At 50.8% G+C, this 23,947-nt stretch overlaps 1 protein-coding gene across 1 annotated transcript in view; it reads left to right on the top strand.

Moving 5' to 3' along the window:
- Positions 1-23,947, top strand: part of LOC138567296 (uncharacterized) — a 129,147-nt gene that overhangs the window by 103,145 nt on the left and 2,055 nt on the right. The window contains exons 3-4 of the mRNA XM_069645355.1: positions 15,037-15,666; positions 15,751-16,110. Of these exons, the coding sequence (XP_069501456.1) occupies positions 15,037-15,666; positions 15,751-16,110 (990 nt within the window). The remainder of the gene's footprint in view (positions 1-15,036; positions 15,667-15,750; positions 16,111-23,947) is intronic.

Below are 23,947 nucleotides of genomic sequence, written 5' to 3'. Positions count from 1 at the left end.
TGAGCCAAAAAAAAAACCTCCATGGGCTCAACGCCTGCACAGCCCAAACTATGTGGGAGATAGATGGTCGTCCGAGTCTGGCTCATCCTGGAAAGGAGGACGTGGCACAGTAGCCTGGCCATGCCTAGCCGCAGCTTGCCCCTCGTCGGCAGCAAGTCACCGGACGGTTGAGCCTGGTTCTGTGTGGCGATGTGACGTAGGTCTGCATGCAGAACCTCACGTGATACACGTGCTTCCTCTTGCAAGGTAGCACGTGTAACACGGAGTTCCTCCTGCAAGGCCTGACTGGACAACTGCTGCACCTCCCGGCAAGCCTGTAGCTCAGCCGAGATGGTACGCTCAAGCTGTGCAAACCTCTCCTCTGCCCGCTGCCTCTGGGACATCATAAGGACACCCAGAGTGGATTTGAGGGAAGCATACTCCTCCCTCAGGGCATCCATGTGCGCCTCTGCATGAGCAGCAATTGAGGTGCCGGCCCACCGCCAGTCACCAGAGTCAAGTTGTAATTAGAGGCACACTTAGCCTTAGTGCTGCGTTTGATGTCATTCCAACGCTTTTTGCACTCTTGCGCCCTGTGCGCACCTCATGGCCGAATGAACTGACATGTTCCGCAACATGCTTCCAGTGGGTGTGACGTTGGGCAGCCGTAGTCTGACTATTGGCACCCACTAGCATGTCACGGCTGTGGCCCCGCACGTAGCCCACGAGGAAGTCCAGTTCCTGCTTGTAGAAAGGCTTCTTCCTCGACGTGCAGGAGGTCGTGGCTGTGTGTGGGGTCCCAGCCTGTGCTGCAGGTGCAACCTTCCTCCTCTTGGACTGTGGCGCAGACCCTGGCTGGCTAATGCCGCCCTGACCAGTATGGCCAGTGGGTTTGGTGGATTGAGCCAAGGGAGAGGCAGGTGGAGGGACGGCCAAAGGCCTGACTTGTGTCAGTGACAGCTGGGTGCCCTCTAATGGACCCTGCGCAGCAACATCAGCTGTGGCAGGGACATTGACCACAATGGTCCTGGTTGGCAGACTCACAACCGGGGTGTTCTTGGGTGCATCTGCCCCTGCACTTGCCAACACCCGGCTGTTCGGGGCAGCAGATGACATAACTGCCCCAGGGACACGTGTCTTGGTCTGAGCAGCCTGGCCTGCCCCTATGGTTTCCCTCCTGGCCTGTTGGAAATCTACCAAGGGCTCCTCAAGTGCCAACGCAGCCTGCGCTGGCAGACCCTGAGCCTGGGTGGCGGTGTTCACAGCTGCACCTGCAGCTACCACTACCCTTGGGCCCGTGGCAGTCGATGGAACGGACTGCCGGGTCACACGGGCGCCAGTGCCAGATGCAGAAGCTGCATCCCCCGGAACCACAGGGGGTGGTGGCATGACTGCACCGACACATGGCACAACATTGTGCTCAAGTGGCGCACCCCTGCCTCTTCCCCCTCTGTGGCCGCCCTGGACACCCTGGAGTCCCCCTACTCCCTGGTCACCACGGCCATGTCCCCGACCACGCCAGCCACGAGGAGTACGCCCAGCTGAGGCGCCCCTCACCTTTAGTGTCCTTCCAACCATGGCACAGATGTAGTAGTGCCGGCACAGATGGAGTAGTGCCAATGGGAGGTGTACACCACAATTGACCTGGGCAATTGGGGTGAAGGGGGTGGGAAGCAAGATGTTTACAGCCCCCCTGCACCTGCAAGGCTGTATGTGACCCCGGTGATGTAGTGACGGGTCACGCAATCCTCAGGCACCCCAAAACTGCAGTAAAACCGTGCACGCAACCCTGCAGCCTACGTGCGTGGATTCAACCTCCCGCAGTACGCGGTGGCACCCAGTAACACGAATAACGTGTATGCGTGGGACACGCAGGCTACTATGACATCGAAAATGGGTGCGATACACAGGGGCACCCGCAGTGGGAAAAAGAGCGTGTGCGACTCACCGTCTGACTAGCGCGATGAAGAAAAACATGCGTAGCCAATACCCCCGCCAAAAGAAGAGATACGTCCTTGATAGCTGTGAAGTTGTGATGGCGCGCGAAACAACAGGAAGCAGCAACACACGTCGGTCTCCATGAAAGGCACGTACAGCGAACTGCTGGCCCCGCTCACCTTTAACCTGTGCTGAGGGAAACGCCCGCGCGCGTCACGTCACTTACGCGCATGGGCCCTTTCCTCGGATTACACGTGATTTGGCACGTGCAGTTTTTCACGTGCCAAATCACTCCGTATCAAGCTGGCCACGCGTAAGCACACGGAAGACCACGCTCCTGCCCAGAAGGCCGAATTACTGCCCCCCAGACCCCCAAGCACACTCCCACCTGCCATCTGCTGCTGCCTGACTGCCTGCTGCCCACGTGCCCTGCCATTTGCTGCCTGCACTTCAGCCAGGGGTGCTGTTGCTGTGACCACCCCTGCTGGAACCGAAGACTCCCGACTGGGATTCTATCGCTCCACAGCCCAGCCCCAGGACCCAGTTGCCCACCCACTCCTGCCTCTGGGGTTGTCTTGTCGGGCACTGCAACATCTGGCACCACTGACAACCCCCGGCCAGAGAGGCAGAGGGGCACCAGCTTCAGTGCCAGGGAAGTTGGTGTCCTGGTGGAGCAAGTCCTGGGGCAGTATGATGCCCTCTTCGGAAGTTCCCGCGCCGACAAGGAAGGACGGACTCGGTTCTGGACGGACATCGTGACTGCCATCAATGCGAAGGGGGTGGCAGTCCGCGACTTCCAACATGTCAAGAAGCGCTGGGAGGACTTCAGGTCCAGGACCCTCAACAAGGCCCGGCGCCTCTTGAAGGCAGCGGATGCTAAGGTGCGCCGGGGCCACTTGTCGGAAGATCAGATGAGGGTCCTGGAACGCATATCCCCAGCGCTCCACGTCCAGGTCCTTGAGAGGCAGACCCGTCTGGAGTCGAGCGGTAAGTGTACATGCATCCTGATTGTAAGCTGTGCGTGTGGTGATGTTTCAGTAGTGTGCAGGTTGCACATCTGTTTGTATGGGGTCGATTATGGGTTGGGGTGTACAGGGACGTGAGGCTAACACATGCGAGGGCTGTGTAAGACATGGATGGTGCTTGTGTGTGTAGGCTTGCATGCCAAATGCAGTTGTGTGGGCACACATGTTTGGATGAATGTGTATGTAAGTAGGCATGTTTGTGATGTCACGCATGTATGTTGTTTTCATCTGCATGTATCAGCACTGTGTACATGTGCATGTGTGTGTATTTGACAAGGGTGCAACAGTGATGCAACATGGATGCATGTGACAGCGGGATGTGGAAGCCTGCTTGGCAGATGTGACATGGATGCCCATCTGAACACTGCGACAGTTGGCAGAGGTGTACACCTGCATGCAAGTGTGGTGGTGTGTGTACATGTGTAGTGCACTCCCTGTGTTGCATGTGATGTCTGGCTCACCATTGCCTGCTCATGCTATTGTATGTGTATGGATGGTGCTGGCAGTTGCGATATGGTTGTGGTATGGCTCATGTGTGCAAGTTGAAATGACATGTGTGTTGGGGATTGTGATGGCATGTCTAAGGTTTGCCAATGCCACTCATGTACAACTGTCATGTGTGTATGTGTCCATTGTACAGTGCCCTGATGCCTGTGTTTTATGTCTCCATGTCTGAGCGTCAACTGATGAAGAGGGCGGAGAAGGTGCTGTGGAGCACAGCGGCGGGGATCCCACCGCCAGCCGGAGACGCAAGGCCCGGCTCCCCTCCCAGGTTGTGATCTCGTCGGGGAGTGAGGAGTCCGGTGCCGCGTCCCAGGCCGCAGCTGCCGGGGGGAGGTCCAAGAGGCGGAGGTTGGAGTTGGACTCCGCGGCAGCAGAAGGGGCAGCTGGGACCCCACAGGGCCCAACGGGGGAAGATGGCACGGAGTCATCCAGGTTGGTGGGGGGTTTGGTGGAGGAGGAGGCCGTGCAAGCAACAGAGACGGGGTCTGGAGGTGGGGATTCCACTGGTGCTAGTGGTGCAGTGCAGGACCAGGGACAGGAGGCAGCACAGGCCGCCGCGGAGGTGCCTGTGTGCAATCCTGTCCCTGATCCTGTCCCTGCATCATCTTGCACCAGCAGGGATGCCTACGTCCAGACCCGTTTTCAGGCAGGGGATGAGTTCACGACAACTGGCCTTCCTCTGCCTGCGGACGTGGCTATCCAGGTCCAGGTTGAGCCCGTCCTGACTGGTGTGGCGTTGCGTCAACGGGCCATGCGAGGTGACCTGCAGTCTTTTCATGAGGAGACTGCACGTCATCTCGAATGGCTCGTTGACCACGTCGGCCTACTGGGACAGGTCACCCAGGCCGGATTCCTCCGTTTGATGGGGCTTGCTACGACCCCCTCCTCAACTGAACCCCCTATGCGCCAGTCGTCCTCCGTGCCATCTTCCCACCCATCAGTCACCTGGGTGCCCTGTGGAGCTGCCTCTGACGGTGCGGCCAGGCTGGTGGAGGAGGCATCCCTGCCACAGTTGGGAGTCGGACATCCAGCAGGGGTGGCCACATCAACAACTGCACCCCAGCCAGCGGAGGATGTGCAGGCAGCAGGAGGCAGTGCACAGGCAGAGGCACAGCAGCAGCAGCAACGTGGCGGGAGCCATGATGGCTCGGGGCCTTTGACATCGGAGGGGCAGGCATCGGCCAGAGGGCAGGAGGACCCAGGACGGGAAGTGTCTTCCGTGTGGCAGCGGTTGGGCCACACCATAGATGTGGAGCGGCAGCGGGCGGAAGAGGCACGGCTCACGATGGTCAGGGCGGAGGAGGGCCCTGCGGCGGGCCGAGTGCCTCGAGGCAATCCGCAGGGGGTTGGAGGTGGACACGTCGACGGCCCTGCGGACCCTCGGGGCCATGGAGGAGGACCGCCTCCAGGACATTGAGCAGGAGTTCGATGATGCCGTGGCCCGGGACATCCAAAAGTGAGCCGTCGGACTAGCCCGCTGCCCTTGTAAATAGCTCTGTAGTTAGTGTTAGGTTTCCTTTGGTTTTGCATTTTTTTTGGACCTTTTGGACAATGGGCCACATTTTTGTATATAGTTTTTTTTTATTAGGTAGTGTTATTAGATAGGTTTCATTTCTTCTGTTGGGATCATGGACCCTAGATTGTTTATCTGTATATAGTTGACTGTTGGATTTTCATTTTTTTTACGATTTACCCATGGAGCAATGGTTTTCAATTTTAATTTTCCATTGGATTTACTTTTGTGGACTGTGACTTTGGACACCTTTCCTTTGGATTATGATTTGTGGTTTTGCATTATTTCACAGACATGCTGGTTTTTATTTTTTTAAATTCCCATTTTTATTTGTTTATTTTTGATTCAATTTATGTTTCTTTTAATACATATTTTTTGTTCAAACTTCAATGTGTAGTATCATCTCATTGGTTTCATGCATATCATGATATGGGTTTTGAGATTCACTGACACCCATTGGGTGTATGTGAGGGACATGTGTTCATTTCCAAACTTGCAATTGGGGGATGCAATACTCGGGTGGGTGTTTGGCATTTGGAGGCTGACCATAAGGGCCAGGGATCTAGATTGTGATGACATGTTGGCTGGGGGACATGTTTGGGGGCCTGGTGGAGGGTGCCCCACAGTGCTGGGGGTTGGGGGTGCAGGGGGACATGAGTTGGGGGTCTGGTGGAGGGTGCCCTGCACTGCTGGGGGGTGGGGGTGCAGGGGGACATGAGTTGGGGGCCTGGTGGAGGGTGCCCCACAGTGCTGGGGGGTGGGGGTGCAGGGGGACATGAATTGGACATGAGTGGGGGCCTGCTGGCAGGTGCCCCACAGTGCTGGGGGGTGGGGGTGCAGGGGGACATGAGTTGGGGCCTGGTGGAGGGTGCCCCGCAGTGCTGGGGGGTGGGGGTGCAGGGGGACATGCGTTGGGGGCCTGGTGGAGGGTGCCCCACAGTGCTGGGGGGTGGGGGTGCAGGGGGACATGAGTTGGGGGCCTGGTGGAGGGTGCCTCACAGTGCTGGGGGGTGGGGGTGCAGGGGGACATGAGTTGGGGCCTGGTGGAGGGTGCCCCACAGTGCTGGGGGGTGGGGGTGCAGGGGGACATGAGTTGGGGGCCTGGTGGAGGGTGCCCCACAGTGCTGGGGGGTGGGGGTGCAGGGTGACATGAGTTGGACATGAGTGGGGGCCTGCTGGCAGGTGCCCCACAGTGCTGGGGGGTGCGGGTGCAGGGGGACATGTGTGGGGGCCTGGTGGAGGGTGCCCTGCACTGCTGGGGGGTGGGGGTGCAGGGGGACATGAGTTGGGGCCTGGTGGAGGATGCCCCACAGTGCTGGGAGGTGGGGGTGCAGGGAGACATGAGTTGGACATGAGTGGGGGCCTGCTGGCAGGTGCCCCACAGTGCTGGGGGGTGGGGGTGCTGGGGGACATGAGTCGGGGTGCAGGGTAGTCCCCCGTGGTGTGGGCTGCCTGCAGGGGCCGTGGAGGTTGTGGAGCGAACACCTGGGAGGACCCACATGGCCAATTCACGTGTAGTACTCCACGGAACCCCTGAAATACATGTACCCTGCTGATATCGCGTGTGAAACTTCCCGCACACCCCAAAATACAAGTACCCAGGACATTCGCGTGTGGAACTTCCAGCGCACCCCTGAAATACACGTACCCTGCTGAATTCACGTGTGTAACTTCCCGCGCACCCCGAAATACACGTACCCAGGACATTCGCCTGTGGAACTTCCAGCACACCCCTGATATACACGTACCCAGCTGAAATCGCGTGTGAAACTTCCCGCGCACCCCTGAAATACACGTACCCTGCTGAATTCACGTGTGAAACTTCCCGCGCACCCCAGTAATACACGTACCACGCTCGCACAGGGGCAATCGCGTGTGAAACTTCCCACGCACCCCAGTAATACACGTACCCTGCTGAATTCACATGTGTAACTTTCGGCGCACCCCGAAATACACGTACCCAGGACATTTGCGTGTGGAACTTCCAGCGCACCCCTGATATACACGTACCCTGATGGAATCGCGTGTAGAACTTTCCGCGCACCCCTGAAATACACGTACCCTGCTGAATTCACGTGTGTAACTTCCCGCGCACCCCGAAATACACGTACCCAGGACATTCGCGTGTGGAACTTCCAGCGCACCCCTGATATACACGTACCCAGCTGAAATCGCGTGTGAAACTTCCCGTGCACCCCTGAAATACACGTACCCTGCTGAATTCGCGTGTGAAACTTCCCGCGCACCCCAATAATACACGTACCACACTCGCACAGGGCCAATCGCGTGTGAAACTTCCCGCGCACCCCAGTAATACACGTACCCTGCTGAATTCACGTGTGTAACTTTCCACGCACCCCGAAATACACGTACCCAGGACATTTGCGTGTGGAACTTCCAGCCCACCCCTGATATACACGTACCCTGATGGAATCGCGTGTACAACTTTCCGCGCACCCCAGTAATACACGTACCCTGCTGAATTCACGTGTGTAACTTTCCGCACACCCTGAAATACACGTACTCAGGACATTCGCGTGTGGAACTTCCCGCGCACCCCTGAAATACACGTACCCTGCTGAATTCATGTGTGTAACTTCCCGCGCACCCCGAAATACACGTAGCCAGGACATTCGCGTGTGGTACTTCCAGCGCACCCTGATATACACGTACCCAGCTGAAATCGCGTGTGAAACTTCCCGCGCACCCCTGAAATACACGTACCCTGCTGAATTCACGTGTGAAACTTCCTGCGCACCCCTGATGTACACGTACCCTGATGGAATCGCATGTGGAACTTCCCGCGCACCCCTGAGATACACGTACCCAGCTGAAATAACGTGAGGAACTTCCCGCGCACCGCAGTGATACACGTACCCCGCTTGCCGTGCTGGTACAGGGTTAGTGCAGCCCTTTGCGCCTGATTGGGGATTTTGATGGCTTTTCCCTGCACAAGGGGCGTTCTTGTGGGCGTAACTGGCGCTGCTGCAGGGTCGCTGCGCCACTGTGCGCCACGGCTGGTTTTGGTGGCTGGAATCCACAAATACGCTGTGCGCGGAAATGTATTTTGGCGCACGCGGCTGGCGCAGGGATTCGCACGCGCACACTGTGCGCCAGCCGCGTGCGCCACTTGTGCGCTGAATTCTATGAATTACCCCCTATCTGTTTTACAATCTGGGGGGGAAGTACTCTGGAATTACTCCTATCCTGCGATAGGACAGCCTACCATTCCACTCTCCTCCCCCTGGTCCCATTTGTTCAGGGGAAAGGGCATCATTTTTCTGTTTGCCTTTACAACCTTTCTTTGTCTCTCAAGTCTACTTTTTAACAAAAATGAGTTATGGATCAAAACTTCTGACCCATACTCGCCACCGCCATTAAGAAGTAGATATGCGGATTCAATGGGTAACTGGGAATTGGACAAACCGATCGCCTACTCTGGGCGAGGTAGCATTGCCCTTTGGCACATTTTGCCCCTTTTCATGAAATACATAATAAAAATTCTGCCAATGATTACACGTGTTCATAATTATATTTTGCATCTTTCCCCCAGGTTTACTATTTGTCCTATTTATAATTCAGCCAGAAATGCATCTTTCCTGGCCTTTTCAGTTCACAAAGTGCTAGAAACGTGCACTTGGTCTCTTTACATTCATCTTAAACTTACATGGAAAACTAGCATAATACAAAATTACTACTTATTGAGGGTGCTGGGAAAAATTTCTTAAAATGAACAAGTCCTTCAATGTCAATGGGGAGGATTTGTCACATATGGGGCGGTGCTGCAGACCCCCACAGCAAACTCTCGCCTCCCAGCTTGGCTTGCAACAAAGGACTTTTATGATGCCCTTTGAAGTTTGGCAGTTCCTCCTTCAGAGTGGGTTCTGGAGGAAATCGCACTTCTTGGTCACTCACTAGCCGCACTGGCTTCCTTTGTCCCCTCTTCCAGTGATGCCTGCTAGTCTGGTAGAACAGAGAATCCTCACAGTCTCGGCCCCCACACAGGCCGCTGTGGACTGTTTCACATATTGGTTCGAATTTTCAGTGGGAGGCAAGGCTTGCAATTGAATTCTGTGCCTGAGCCAAAAACCTGTTCTACTGGTTTCTGAGCCTTTTCCAATGTAACTAAATCTTGTGGTGACAAATATAATGCACATTGTGTAGCCAAATCCCCACCCACACCTATTCAGACATTTCTGTGAAAGCAAAAGCTGTCATTTAATGTTAACTTTTAAACAACATTTTTAAAAATGTTCCAAAGAGCAGATTCAGACATGTGCAGGCCTTTCATTTAACGTTTTAAAATGCAGTTCTGTCGATCACGGTGTTGTCTTTCAATTAGACCTTTGGAGGGGTTTTGCATGTACTGTTGGTTCATGGACACAGAGGGATACTGCACAGGATTTCTTTTATTTGGACACAGAAAAGTGTAAAAGCCACGCTATTTCTTTCATTTGCAGTAATTTGAGCACCATGGTTCACATCAAAGAGAAACACAAGCCGTGTCGGGTTGTAATTTAGAAACCCTTGCCCCTCATATGATTTATCACTAAAACAAAGCTGTTTTGGATGTCGTGCATACTTTTTGGTTCTCCAGATGTAAGAAAAACAGATGCAGCGCCATACTGAGGGCATAACTTCTAGTTATGCAGACGAAATGAAGCAAACACAGGGCCGTTTCTCAAAGCAGTATTCAACTGCTTGTCACAAATGTGCCAGAAAGACAAAAGCACACCAGTTTTGGTGGCACTGTTTAAATGTGGTTTTAGGTGAAGGGGAATTTCACCCACATATGCAACGCTGCCTACCTAAATACTGTCCCTCGTGAGCCTTCCGCTCATCTACCTCCAACCTTCTGCGAGTATGCCGGTTCTCCAAGCAGAGATTTGGAGGGAGATTCTTATCCTCAGCAGGTGCCGCCCTCTGGAATAGCCTCCCTGCCGCCCTCCGTCTTGAGCCTGATCGCCTAAATTCCGGAAACTCCTCAAGACTTTCCTCTTTGCTTCTTCCTTCTCTCTACCTCTACCCTGCTAACCCAGTTTTCTATTTTTCCCTCTCTCCCTTCTCTTTCTTACAGCACACTGACTGGCTGTTGGGTGTACCCCAGAGTCTAACTGGTCCCGGCACCCCCGCCAGTCCTATTTCACACTTGCCACAGGGCCCTACACCCCACCCACACTCAATGCACTTGTGAAATTAACCCTAGAGAGTGGCTCTCTCTGCACTTACCCCAGTCTCAACCGACCTGGTGAACTTGATCCCCCCCGTGACCCTCTTTGCACATGCTCGATCGTTACACACCACACCTGAAGATCGAATGTCTGTTCTCCCTTGTCTTCACCCCTTAATTGCACTGTTAAAACTGCAGAATCGCCACCAGGTCTATTTGTGGTCTCCCAAACTGTTACATTTATTTTTTACTCTGTTACTCTGCCTGTATAGACTTATTGTCTCAGAATTTCAAGGGCTCTGAACGACTGTTTTTCCCCCATGTTCCCACCCTCCTTGAGCGCTTTGAAACACTTGCCTGTGTATAGGTGCTATATAAATAAACAATACCATACCATACCATCTGAAAAGGGCTGGTGCCAGTACGACGTTTTGTGGACTTGTCACAGGCTGGCTACGCAGCTTAGACAGGGGACACTACGGTCACAATTCGCCTATAATGGTGTCTGTACTTTTTTGAGCCCTGTTCATTTGGACTTGTTCTTACTTGAGGCTTCTTCTACCTTCCTGGGTGTGGGGGGTCTTGATGGGTCTTTTGTCTTTGGCGGGTTTCCCATAACTCCTGCAGTGTGCCTGCCTGGAACCAGTTTGAACTGGGAGGTTGGCTTGACTGTCCCCTTGGATAGCCACCCCACAGATTTGCATGATAGGCTTCTCTGGTGATTGGTGGGCTCTGCCAGTTTTCTTGCCTAAAGGCAAGGGTCCTGGAGCTGAACTTCAGAGTCGACCACAGGACTGATTGTCCCAAAGAGGAATTCATAGCAGGACATCCCAGCAACTTCCAAGCAACCGCCAGAGCCGTTGAGTGACCACTGGTGGGCCTAACCAGTGTCAAAACCACCTGCAGTTTGCACAATCACACGAAGAGCTGTGACCTTCCCGGGTTGTAAACTCCCAATACCATGGAACCTGTACCATTTTGAAGTGCAACATCTTGTGAAGCGCAGTTTTGACTGGAAAATTGTTGGCATCAGTCTGGACATGCAGTGACTCGTTTCCACTCCTGAACGTCTCTTCAGCTGAGTCGTGAACCAAGAAACAAAGACAAGTCTACCGGACGACAACCTTCACTGACCCGAAGCCTATGAAGGGATCCAACACACCAGTGCCACCAAGATCCACTGCTGGGCATCCCACTGCTCGAGTGTCTCTATCTGTTCCCTTCAAAGTTCCTGCTTCAGCCGCCTGGGCCCAGAAATCCAAACCAGGGACAACTGTCATCTCATTTTGGGGATGAGCATGCAGCACCAAAAGCCTCATTGCAAAGGTACTGTCCCGAGTCTAGGTACTTACCTTGGTCTTCCTTTGTTGTTCTTCCATTCTTGGAGGGATGCAGTTAAGCTGCTACTTGCACCCCCCCCCCCCCAAGGTACCCTGAGTCCCATTAGGGTGAACCACCCATTGGTCTCTAACTTGATAAAGTAACTGTTACTTACCTGCAAACCTGAAGAAACCTTCATAGACACTGCTCTGTCTGCAGCTTACCATTAACTGAAGTATAATAGTTGGTCTGGAATTTGCTGAGTTGATATCAGTAGTTTCTCTCACTTTGTGATGCTTTACTTTGATTTAAGTGTGTTATCTTTTATTCTACTGTGGTATTGCACTGCAGATAGTACTTACTTGATTTACTTCTGCAGCCTTAGTGTATATCAAATAAAATCACTATTTTTATATAACTTCTAGGGTGTCGGTCTTTCCTTGAACTAAGCGTATGCACGGAGTACTGTGTGCCTCACTACAGCCCTTCTCACTCCTATATTAAGCCTGGCTGCCCAGCCATTGCTACCAAACTTTTTGGTAGTTGAGGCTAAAACCCAAGGTGTGCAACCCTGTCACCTAAAGTGGGCTTTTCACAGTTCTAATAATAATAATAATAATAATAATAATAATAATAATAATAAACTCCTTAACAGTCAACAAAGGAGTGTAAAACTCCTTAACAGTCAACAAAGCTCTACTCTGCCGCATTGGATACTGATAAAATGACTAGATTTTTTCCGTCATGCACCCTAAGCGACTCAGCAATTACAGTTGGTTTGGACAAAAGGCTTTCATCATTGCTGAGCTGTTTGTGCTGCTAATTGATTGAAAGTATTACTAATGCCATCACGGTGCCAGCGGCGGACTCAATTGTGTGCTCTGATACCACCTTGATAGCCACCACTATTCTTTAACCTCTTCTGTCGTTAGGCCAGAGAGCGCCTGCTCGGTTCACTGAATCCAACATTGTATCTCAAGAACTAGCTAAAAGTGACGTTGTATTGCCCTTCAAAGCTGATGTTGTAGCGGACAGAAGCACATTGCTGCCACACCCACACTTAATTCTACTTTTGAGGTGAATGGAGTTAAACGTTAACGGTGATATGGTTCAAATTCCTCTTGCATGCAGTTTTTAGCCCTGGAACATCTATTGAAAGCGATCGCATTAGTGAAACTTTTCCGTATACGCAAATGCTTACGGCAATCTCTGAGTTTATTAAAGACCACGAATGTGGCTTGTCAACTAGATCAGTCTATTGAGGTGTTGCCTTCTGTTGTTCCTACAGCGGCTGTGCCAGCTGTAGATGATGTTGTTGACCCGGTGAGCACCAATCTTACATTGCACGGTTGCTCAACCGGAAGGCCAACCCAGAGGTTCCCATGGTATTACCGCTGATGTTAATTCCCAATTGATGTCTTCTGACTCTTTGGTTGGCTGTAACTTGTTTGTTTATTAATTTGTAGGACGCACCAAACCCTTAGGTAGCTGTGCGCAACAGAGTACAAAGGATACTTAAAGCTTAGTTTCAGTTTAGTGTAAGGTACATACATACATTGCATAATCAGAGGGTCAAATGAAGGTTCATATATACATGAGTACAAATGTCAGGATAAAATACAGTAGGGGGCCAGGTACAGGGGTACAAGCCTGTGCGGGAGAAGGTTCAGAGGCTAGTGCAAGTAGGTTAGTCGTGCTGGTTGTTAGATCATAGCCAGTTACTGGGCAGCTTTTACCGGAAAACTATTTCCACCCATTTATTTTTTTTAACCTAAATCTAGGTATTTGTAGGCAGTGGGAGTTAGCCGCTCTTTAAGGCGAATCGTTGGTCTACTGACTAACTTGTGAAAATCTAATCAATCTAAAAAGTTTTAAAAAGATGGTAGGAAACGCTGTATCCGCTCGCATTCACATCCTGCTGTCTCAGACTCTCTGGCTTCTTGCGACACTCAGAAAAACTTGACTAGTGAAGTCATTCATGCTAGTTTGGATATTGATTACGTAAACCTTGTATTTCTATTGCGCTGCCCACCATCATCCACAAGAGTGGTTCCTGAGAAGAAAAAGAGGTTTGGTGAGACAGGATGCCCAATTAAGAGCACTACTTGGGCCCTTATTCACAAGACACAACATGATATCCTCTCCCTACTCCGCATTGTACACTCTAGAAGCACCAGTATGCTTTATAAGCCCCAAAAGAGGAACTTCTGAGGATGATTCGCTCATACTGGAAGGCATACATCAGCTCTTTGACACAGAGCCCTCTGTTTCTTCGACAGCTGAAAGTGCTTGTGGCACTCAGCTGAGGCGTGGCGGTGTGGGACGCTATTACCACTGCTGAAATTTGTAATTTCACAATGACTAAAAAGGTTAACTTGTACAGACAGGTCGACATGTCATCAGTATGAAAGAGTCTCCACTGCCGTAGATTGCCTTCGGAGTAGTTCCGATGATGGCTTCATTAAGGAGTGGCGGGGCGAGCACATACCCTATGATAGGCGTATTAGAATACCAAGCTTATTTCAGAGGCACAACTCCTTTGTTCGGAACCGCTCCACCTTTTTGGACCTTTGCCATCATCTCCCTTAATTGAGAGTCATCACTTCAAGGGATAATGCGCTAGTGGAGATCCCCGATGACAGTGACTTGGTTACCATTTTTGTTCACTTTTATAGGGACTCCGTTGTTGAAGTTATCTAGCAATACGATGTTGCGCTTTACACGGTGGTGTCTGCCTTAGTTCCGAGTGAAAGGGCAATATCACAGGGGATCCCTGGGCCAGCCGCTCCCGTGCAGGCTCATGGTGTCTAGGGAAGAGGTTGGCCACTCTTGCGAACCTGTTTTGAGGGTGGCTGTGAACGCTGATGGAAATCGAGGGGTGCGCTCTTATGGCCACTGAGTTTTACAGGAGCCTGTGAACTCGGTGTATTGGTCTTGGCTATCTGGTTTCTTACCCTGTGATTTTAAAGGGCGTTCTTGATTGTGATTTTCAGTTGTTCTCCTGGAACTCTAGAGGGTTTACTCACCTGAATATGGAGGATGGTTTGTTTCATAATGTGTTGCTTTTTAATCTAATTGCTTTGCAGGAAACATGGATGACCGAAGCCATGGTACTAGAGGATAGGATCACTCTTCAGAACCCGGCTATCGCGGAGACGCTAAGGGGGACTTCTTTTAAATTGTGCCTCTCTTTTTAATCTGCTCTATCTTTGTGCTGACTCTGTATTTTGGCAGGGCTATTGACCTGCAAACATTTCGATGGGCACCTTTTTAAGGGAGTACTGATGAACATATACGACCCCCAGGTTTGAAGTACACAAAAGAAATCCATATTGTTGTTACTGATTTGATAGGGACGTATGGTTCTACTCATGAGATTTTGCTAATGGGTGACTTTAATGCTAGAAACCCCCCAACTTGTACATCCATGTAGCAATCAATATACCAGTGATGCGCTAGCATGGATGTCTTGAACCAGACGACTGGAATAACTCTGCTGTCAGTGAACCATTGTTCCAGGTACCACAATGTGTGCATGGATGGCCCCAATATTAATGAGCCTGGCCATTTTGTGTTTCCTCATGCAGGCCTGTGGACGACCACCGCTGCTTCACAGACACCTGCCGCTTCCGCAGTGGCAACAAACATACCTCCCCTCTTTCCTGGTGACAGGGGCAGTGCCTCCCAGCCTATTGGAGAAATCCCACCTGCTCCTTTGAAGGATGTGAGCCCTGCCATCTCCATTTCTTTAGTGGCCACAGACCTTGCCTCTTCTTCTTTGGGTGCCATGGACTCACTTCCATCCTCTGACTTAGAGGCCACAAACACCACTTTCACCACCTCCTCTGAGCAGCAAATTGGCAGCAGTTCTAACCATGTTCAGAATAGTGCCTCTAACTACCCACCAGTGGCCAAAACCTTTGTTTACAATCCTTCCTCCGAGGCCAGCTTCCGACTCCTACCCTCGCCCCATAAAACGGATTCCTCTTCTGCACCGGCAGGGTTGCCTTATCAAATCCTTTCTCCTCCTACAGTGCCCGGGGTCCCTGGCTCTACCCATATGACCCCAAATGGATCCCTCTCCCCAGCAACAGTGAGCATGAAAGCATACAGCACCCATTCTCCGAGAAGCACCAGTGGACCCCCAACTTCCAGCAGCATCTCCTCCAAAACAGTCAGGATGGCTCCTGACCCGCGAACGGCCTCCTCTAAGAGAGGTGAGAATGTTCTTATCTTCATCCAGTGGTCCATAGATTCTTGCTGTTCCTTATACTGCCTTTTCCATTGATTCGCTCTTCCAGGCACCGCGTTCCACCTGTACCTTGAGCTGATGCCGTGGATCGAAGCTCGCAAGTACTGCAGGGCAGTGCACTCTGACCTGGCCAGCGTTCCCACCACCGATGTCCAGATGGCGATCACCGAGCTTCTGGCAGGCACTACGGCTGCTCAACGGGGAGCATGGCTTGGCCTCCGAAAGAATCGCTTCTTGGGTAACTGGTACTGGGTCAATGATGAGGCATTTGACTTTAGTTACTGGCATGAGGGAGAGCCCAGTAATCAGGTGTGGGAACAATGTGGTATGGTGTCTGCAAACCCCGGAAGGAACTTTAGCTGGGCGGATGAGTGCTGTGCCGCAAGACTGCCAGCCATCTGCTACTCGGGTAAGAGACCCCCAATGCTTTCAGTTTCCAGATGTTACAGTCACAGTGATGCTGCTGATCTCATTGCATTAGATCTGGAGGACATGTGCATGTGGAGATGTGTTTCTACTTGGGGTCCTAGCTCTCCATCAAGGGATCTTCATTAATAATTGTAAAACCTGCGGTTTCCCCGTGCGTGACTGGGGTCTGGGAGGATTCTGCTGCTGTGAGGACTGAGATCCTGCTCAGGTGCTAAGATTTTCTTGTTTTTATGAGTAATAATGAAGATCCCATTTTGGAGAACACCTCCTTTGGGCCATAATTAAGGAGTCCCTCTTTCAGGGACTTGGCCATATTAACTATTACATAACATATGAGTCTTCCAATAGGATTGGCATTGTGTGATGATGATACATCTGTAAAAGGAAACGAGTTTATATGTCTACGGCACTGTTTTGCAACTCTGAGCTCCCCATGTGGTTTGACTACATTTCCCATATGCCCTAGCTAGCATAGTCAGTGGTGAGAGAACATGGGAGTCATAGTCCAAGAACCTTGAGAGACCCAGGTTACAGACCTCTCTGCAGCATTGAAAATGAAAGGAGCGGGTAAGATGTTATCTGTTGCATTTGTTAATCAGTAGAGTAGTCGGTGACAATGACCTGGTCGTGTCCATGTTAAATCTGATCTTTCACACACTTGTAGTTGCTAACTGTAATGAAGTGATCTTCTTAGGGTTCTTTCGGTTACTTCAAGTTTATTAACAGCTTCTTAAGTTACAGTTACATCTTAGAACATGAACACTGGCACCCATCACCCAGGCAGGGGCTCTCTAGCTGCCTGGGCTTGGAACCCTCAAACAAACATTCTCTCATTCACAGCACAACATTCCACGTGACAGCACAGGCTTCCAACATGCAAAGACAAGCACGTCACAACAGAAGCTTTAATAACCACATTAGTTCTCTTTTTAGCCCACATGATTAAATGCTTACCCCACATATAATGTAAGCAAATAACGGACACCCTACTCAAGTGCTCCAGATAAGAGTTGGAAGTGGGAGTATTTTACTCACTTTTTTTAAAGTTGAGGGTAAAATTATTTTTATGGGAGTCAAAATGTAAGTCCAATTACTAATGAGAGTATTTTATAAGCGAGTCAAAATATGTTTTAACTGAAAAACTCAAATGTTTTTGTAATATTGATTTCTTTGCACCTAGTTATTCATGCAAATTAAAAGATATATCTTTACTTCTTCCAATCAGGCAGTTAAAATAGTAATATCTTCCTGTGGCACTACTGGTCCAAACATATCCATGGAGCTGTAAGGGTGAAAAGCAGGGGTGCAAGTCTCTACATGTATTTTTCCTCTTTTTTGTTGGCAGTATTTTTACTCCAGATTTGTATTTTTTGGGAGTATTTGCCAATTTTTAAGGAGAAAAAGTGGCCGACACACCTTATCTGCGGGGTTCCCCTGACTACTTTTCTGGGTTGGAGGAGCTGTAGGGCTTTGAAGTTGATGTGGGAGAAAGGGGAATGCAAGAGGGCAGGGTGATGTGGAGTAAATAATGATTGATGTGTGCGAGAAGCACATTTTAGATGAGTTTCCACACGTTCATTGACATGCAAAATCACAAATGAGCAATACTGTGATAGAATATTGATTAAGGCTTCAGACAACGCAGAGGTGGCTCCAGAAAAGACGCAACTCATGTATACAGTTCAGCAAAAGGTTTATTGTATTTTTCTATGCAGAAATGGGCCAATGAAAATAGGGAAAGAGCAGTGGAAAAATACAATGTTCTATGGGACCAAGTCCCATTTAGTCACAAATCTCGCCCGTTCTTTTCCTCGCAATACTCAGTCTCTTAGTTTCTCCACGTGGTCATACGGTTGGTAGCATCCTTGAGAAAGTCCAAGCCCTCCTGGTGCATGGCCGAGCGCTGATGCAATAGCGTCCACAGTGTCTGCCAGAGGTGCGACAATGCAGGTCTTACCCCCAGCACCCTGCTGTCACTCAGATCTCTGCCTACTTTCCTCCTTGTCCCACTAACACTCAAGTGTTCTTGGGAACCGTTCTCTAATTCTGACCACTGGCCCTTGTGCTGTCTGTCAGCTGACATCCTCGCCATTTTGCCACAAGCTTGTTCCTCCTCCCACTACCCGAGACATTGGGTGGTTGGCCTCTCATACTTTCGTCCTGACATGAACCTCTGCTTTAGCCTTTCCTCTTGAGGCTTCCCTCCAACCACATTCCTGGCCTCTCCTGTTTGTTGTCCTCCTCCAAACACTGTCCTCTCCCTTCCTGCTTGATGTCCTCCTCCAACCACAGTCCTAGCCCCTCCTGTTTGATGTCCTCCTCCAACCCCAATCCTCTCTTCCTGCTTCATGTTCGTCTCTAAGCCCTGCCCTCTCCATTCCTGCTCAATGTCCTCCTCCAACCCCTGTCCTCTCCCTTCCTGCTTGATGTCCTCCTCCAACCACAGTCTTGGCCCCTCCTGTTTGATGTTCTCCTCGAACCCTGCTCCTCTCTCTTCCTACTTGATGTCCTCCTGCAACCACAGTCTTGGCCCCTCGTGTTTGATGTACTCCGCCAATCCCGGTCCTCTCCCTTCCTGCTTGATGTCCTCTTCCAACCACAGTCTTGGCCTCTCCTGTTTGATGTCCTCTTCCAACCCTGACCGTCACCCTTCCTGCTTGATGTCTTCCTCCAAACCCTGTGCACTCTGTTCCTGCTTGATGTCCTCCTCGAGCCCCTGTCCTCCCTCTTCCTGCTTCATGTCCACCTGCACCCAGTCTTGGCCCCTCCTGTTTGATGTCCTCCTCCAACCCATGTCCTCTCCCTTCCTGCTTGATGTCCTCCTCCAACCACAATATTCACCCCTCCTGTATGATGTCTCCTCCAACCCGATCCTAGCCCTTCCTGCTTGATGTCTTCCTCCAATCCCTTTCATCTCCATTCCTGCTTGATAACCTCCTCCAACTCCTGTCCTCCCTCTTCCTGCTTGTTCTCCTCCTCCAACCACAGTCCTGGTGTCTCCTGTTTGATGTCCTCCTCCAGAGACTGTCCTCTCCTTCCTGCTTGATGTCCTCCTCCAATCACAGTCATAGCCCCCCCTGTTTTATGTCCTCCTACAACCCTGATCCTCTCTCTTCCTACTTCATGTTCGTCTGCAACCCCTACCCTCTCCATTCCAACTTGATTTCCTCCTCCAACCCCTGTCCTCTCCTTTCCTGCTTCATGTCCTCCTCCAACCACAGGCCTAGCCCCTCCTGTTTGATGTCCTCCTCTAACCCTGCCACTCTCTCTTTGTGCTTGATGTCCTCCTGCAACCACAGTCTTGGCTCCTCCTGTTTGATGTCCTTCTCCAACCCCTGTACTCTCCCTTCCTGCTTTATGGCCTCCTCCAACAGTCTTGGTGCATACTGGTGATGTCCTCCTCCAACCCCTGTCCTCTCCCTTCCAGCTTGATGTCCTCCTCCAACCACAGTCTTGGCCCCTCCTGTTTGATGTCTCCTCCAACCCCAATCCTCGCCCTTCCTGCTTGATGTCTTCCTCCAATCCCTCTCCTCTCCATTCCTGCTTGATGTCCTCCTCCTACCCCTATCCTCCCTCTTACTGCATGATCTCCTCCAACCACATTCCGGGCATCTCCTGTCTGATGTCCTCCTCCAACCCCTGTCCTCTCCCTCCCTGCTTGTTGTCCTCCTCCAACCGCAGCCTTGGCCCCTCCAGTTTCTTGTACTCCTCTAAACCCCGTTCTTTCTACTTGATGTCCTCTGTGAGAAACTTGAAGGTGTCTCCCTAGCAAGTCCTCGGGCTCTGCCATCCAGGAGGCGAGGCCATCGCTATTGGATCCAGTTCCTTGGGGTGGACAAGTGAGGGAGGATCATCTGGATGGGGGGTCCTTGGGGAGTGGGACACAGACATGTGAGACATGGTATCCCACTTCCTTTGACACCTTTTCCCTATCCTTTCGTGGAGGACATTCCAAATCTCTACCTCCCCACCGCCCTTTTTCCAACACCAACACTTCGCACAACACAAAGGACAACAAACTAACACCAGAGCCGTTTACCTGACATGTCCCAATGCAAGAGTTTGGCAAAGTCAGGCAATTGATCAGAATCACACACATGACGGCCCTTTCCCTTCACCGCAGGGATAAAAGGTGGAGCCAAGGAGCAAGGCGAGCAGGGCAGACAGTACAACGAGATGGCTAATTAAGCACAGCAATTCAAGCGAAGGAGAAAGACGGCAGGAATCAAGAGGGTGGTGAGGAGAGAGGTGACCTTGCCCTTTTCGTCCCAGACCGGCAGGACCTTCGAGGAAGAAAGCCTAAAACTGCGAATAATAGCACAAGTGTCTTGCAGCAGATGTCAACGGTACACAGGGCAAGCCTACGCTGATAAGCAGGAGAGGGGGAAGCTTCCATGATCGTGGTACCGTCCTTGACTCCAATGAAGAAGAAAGCCAAGCGGTTCATCACAGCTGGTGAGTCGAGGGGAGGGCCGATAAGAACCGGGCTGTATTAACTGCCAATTGCAAAGTGGCAAGTTGTGAACCAAGTTTGAGCAAGTGTGAAAGAACTGTAAAGTGTTAAGGGGAAACCAGTTGCAGAGGGAAACTGGCACCATGTGGGTGCTAACTCCAGAGACTATGGTCGACCCCCATCAGAGAGAAACTACAGAAACCAGCAGGTCATAGGCGGGCTAGCGGAATAGCTCAAAGTGCTCATACTGAGGGTAAAGGAAAATCCAGTTACAATCGAAAAACTTTGATCTACAAACAAAGTGAAAGAAACATAAGCAAATCCCAAGAAGGGCAAAGTCTAAAGTCTTGAGAAACAGAGTGTTGACAGATTTAAAACCCAACAGAGGGATGTCCACTATGAACTGTTTGAAGATACATTGAGAAAACAAAGGAAGTGAATCCCTGCTAAAGAGAGGAGAGAAGGTCAGCGCCCAGAAGAAGGAGACCCAGGGATGAAGCCATCACCCTACCTGAAACAGTTTTACACAATCGAGAAGGATCTGCGCCCAGGTAAGGGGGACCGAGAGATGAACCCATCACCCAGCGAACATTGGAAACAAACTTTTGTTTGTTAAAGGAACTTTTGTTTTGTTAGCTAAACAAGTCAGGCCCTCGAAGGCAAGAGACTTTCAAAGGGGACGAGACTTTTCCATCGATGGTCCTGAAAGCTACCATTGGAACTGTCATCTCGTGCTGGAGAAGCCGGAGACTGTACTGTGCTCCAAACTCCCATATTACCCCATGCACAAAACGCGGGGAAGGGAGACCCAGGCTACCGCATCCTGACATTATTTGAGACCACTTCTTTCTTTTCTTGAGAACTATCCACACCCCTTTTTGTATTAGTGGTGAGGTTTGACAATACGTTTCTTAATATAGGCCTTTTATTTTGACAACGCCACTAGGACTGTCTTATTTTTCATTTGATGGTCGACGCCCATCCCAGATTTAGGTTTAGAATAGGCCTTTTTCCAACCTGCATAAATAATTCATTGTTCAATAAACACCCTTGAACTGTGATCACTTGCGTCAGTCTTACTTGTTGCCACCATGAGTTCCTCACACCTCCTTCAGCCCATTGCTCTCCCTTCCTGCTTGACCTCCTCCTCCAACCCCTATCCTCTCCATTCCTGCTTGACATCCTCCTCCAACTCATATCCTCTACCCTCCTGCTTGATGTCTTCCACCAACCCCTGTGCTCTCCCTTCCTGCTTGATGTCATCGTCCAACCACAGTCCTGGCCTTCCGGTTTGATGTACTCCTCCAAACCCTGTGTTCTCCCTTCCTGCTTGACGTCCTCCTCCAACTCATATCCTCTACCCTCCTGCTTGATGTCCTCCTCCAACCACTATCCTCCCCCTTCCTGCTTGATGTCTTCCACCAACCCCTGTGCTCTGCCTTCCTGCTTGATGTCCTCCTCCAACCACAGTCCTGGCCTCTGCTGTCTGATGCACTCCTCCAAACCTTGTCCTCTCCCTTCCTGCTTGATGTCCTCCTCCAAATGCTTCTCCTTCCAAGTTCTCTCTCCCCAGCATCCACCACCTGGTTCATTAACTCCCTTCCCATCTCTTTTCCTGCTCCACCTCCAACTCTCTCACCATCTCCTTCCTCTCCAGCACCTCCACTTTCCTCTCCCACTCCACCGCTGTACGCGCAGCGCTCTCCCCTTCTCCTCCTCCTGCATCTTCATCATCTGCTCGTCCGCCTGCACCTCCAGCTCACTTTCCACCTCCACCCTTTTATGCACCTCTGTTGCTGTACGCCTGCTCCCTCCTCTGCTACAATCACCCACACTATGTAATGCTTTTCCTCAGCATTTATAGGTCCATGCTCCTCTCCCTAGGTGTGTGTATGAGGTGAGAATGCCCATGCAGGAAATGCAGGTAAGGAACATGTGTTCTTTGCTGGAAAAGGACCTCAGCCACCAAGCCGCCCACACAACATCAACTTATAAAGAATGTGGAACCCTGGATGGATGTCAATACACAAGGTTTCCATTACAACACTTCTTCCCCCATAGAGTTGAACAAATAGAGAGAGAATAAAGAAAGGAACAAGAAAAGAGGAGAAAAATAACAGGTAACACAGCAAAACAAGGAAGATGGGGGAAAAGAAGGCAAAGGTCAAACGATCAATTGCCCAACATGAACACAATACAATAAATTAACTTACAAATGTGCGGCCAGCCACATGCTCACTTTCCCAAACCCCTACGCACATAGTCTCTCATCTTGACGGGAGGCAACCAGATCCCGAGCAGAACTGACTTGTTTCTCATCGGAGCTCTGGCCCAGCCAGTCCTCACCAGCCCTGGCAGTCGCACAAGCAGTACACATTGTGTATAATTCCAGAGATATCATGATGTATGGTGATCCAGAATCCACTAACATTTCTATTTGTGCACCATTTATAGTGAGTACATCTAATGCCCCCTTCTTGGGTGCACCTCCCACATACAATAACACTCATGTGCTCCTTCACTTGCGTAACCTACCACTCCATCCACCCCTTCATCAGCTTCTACCATTCTCACAGTTTGTCTTCCTTCACCATTCGTTCTGCACATCCTGGCAAAATGTCCTCTGGCATTACATCTCCTACACTTTAAATTCCAGGCAGGGCACCCTTGGCTTGAGTGGAGTGGCCCGTCCATCCACATCTTCTTCAAGATTGTCTGCCCACAGGACATGATGGTCCTCGATTACTCTTGTTTGAGTGATTCACTCCTCTGTCAACGCTCCCCTTTGTCTCTCCACTGTTTCTTTCTCAATATGATGGCTTGTACTTGCTCACCTTGACATGTCTTGTTGGTTTTCTCTGTTACTGCATGTACACTGACTCAAGATTCTTCAATGGCTCTGGAAATTTCAATTACCTTGTCCACAGGAGGGTCCTTGTCAATCCATAGTCTTTCCCTTACTTTGGCATTACTTGTTTTCATCATCACCTGGTCCAATATGTAGTCTTCTAGCACGCCGGTGAACTTGCAGGTCGAGATGAGAGTGCCTAATGCTGTGACATACTAGTCAATTGACTCACAGGCACCTTGCACCATAAAAAAGATGGTACCCCTCCAATACCACATTAGGCCTTTTACCAAATCGCCCTTCCAACTTTCTCAATGCGGTCTCATACATACTCACTACTGTCTATCCTGCCCCTCCACCGGGGATAGGAACATCTTCACCAGGCAAATGTCTAAATGCTCTGAGGCCCTCAGTTCCCAAACAGTTCAAGAGTGCAGCTTCCTTTAAATCATCGGAGCATTTAGTGCCACCAGCTGCCCTCCGTTGAAGGCGTCAATCCAGAGATCCCATAATACT

This window comes from Ambystoma mexicanum, chromosome 1p (genome assembly GCF_040938575.1).
Source record: "Ambystoma mexicanum isolate Mex_15411 chromosome 1p, UKY_AmexF1_1, whole genome shotgun sequence".
NCBI classification, from domain to species: domain Eukaryota; kingdom Metazoa; phylum Chordata; class Amphibia; order Caudata; family Ambystomatidae; genus Ambystoma; species Ambystoma mexicanum.
Note: the sequence above shows the minus strand (reverse complement) of the source record. Positions and strands in the feature narration are given on the sequence as shown.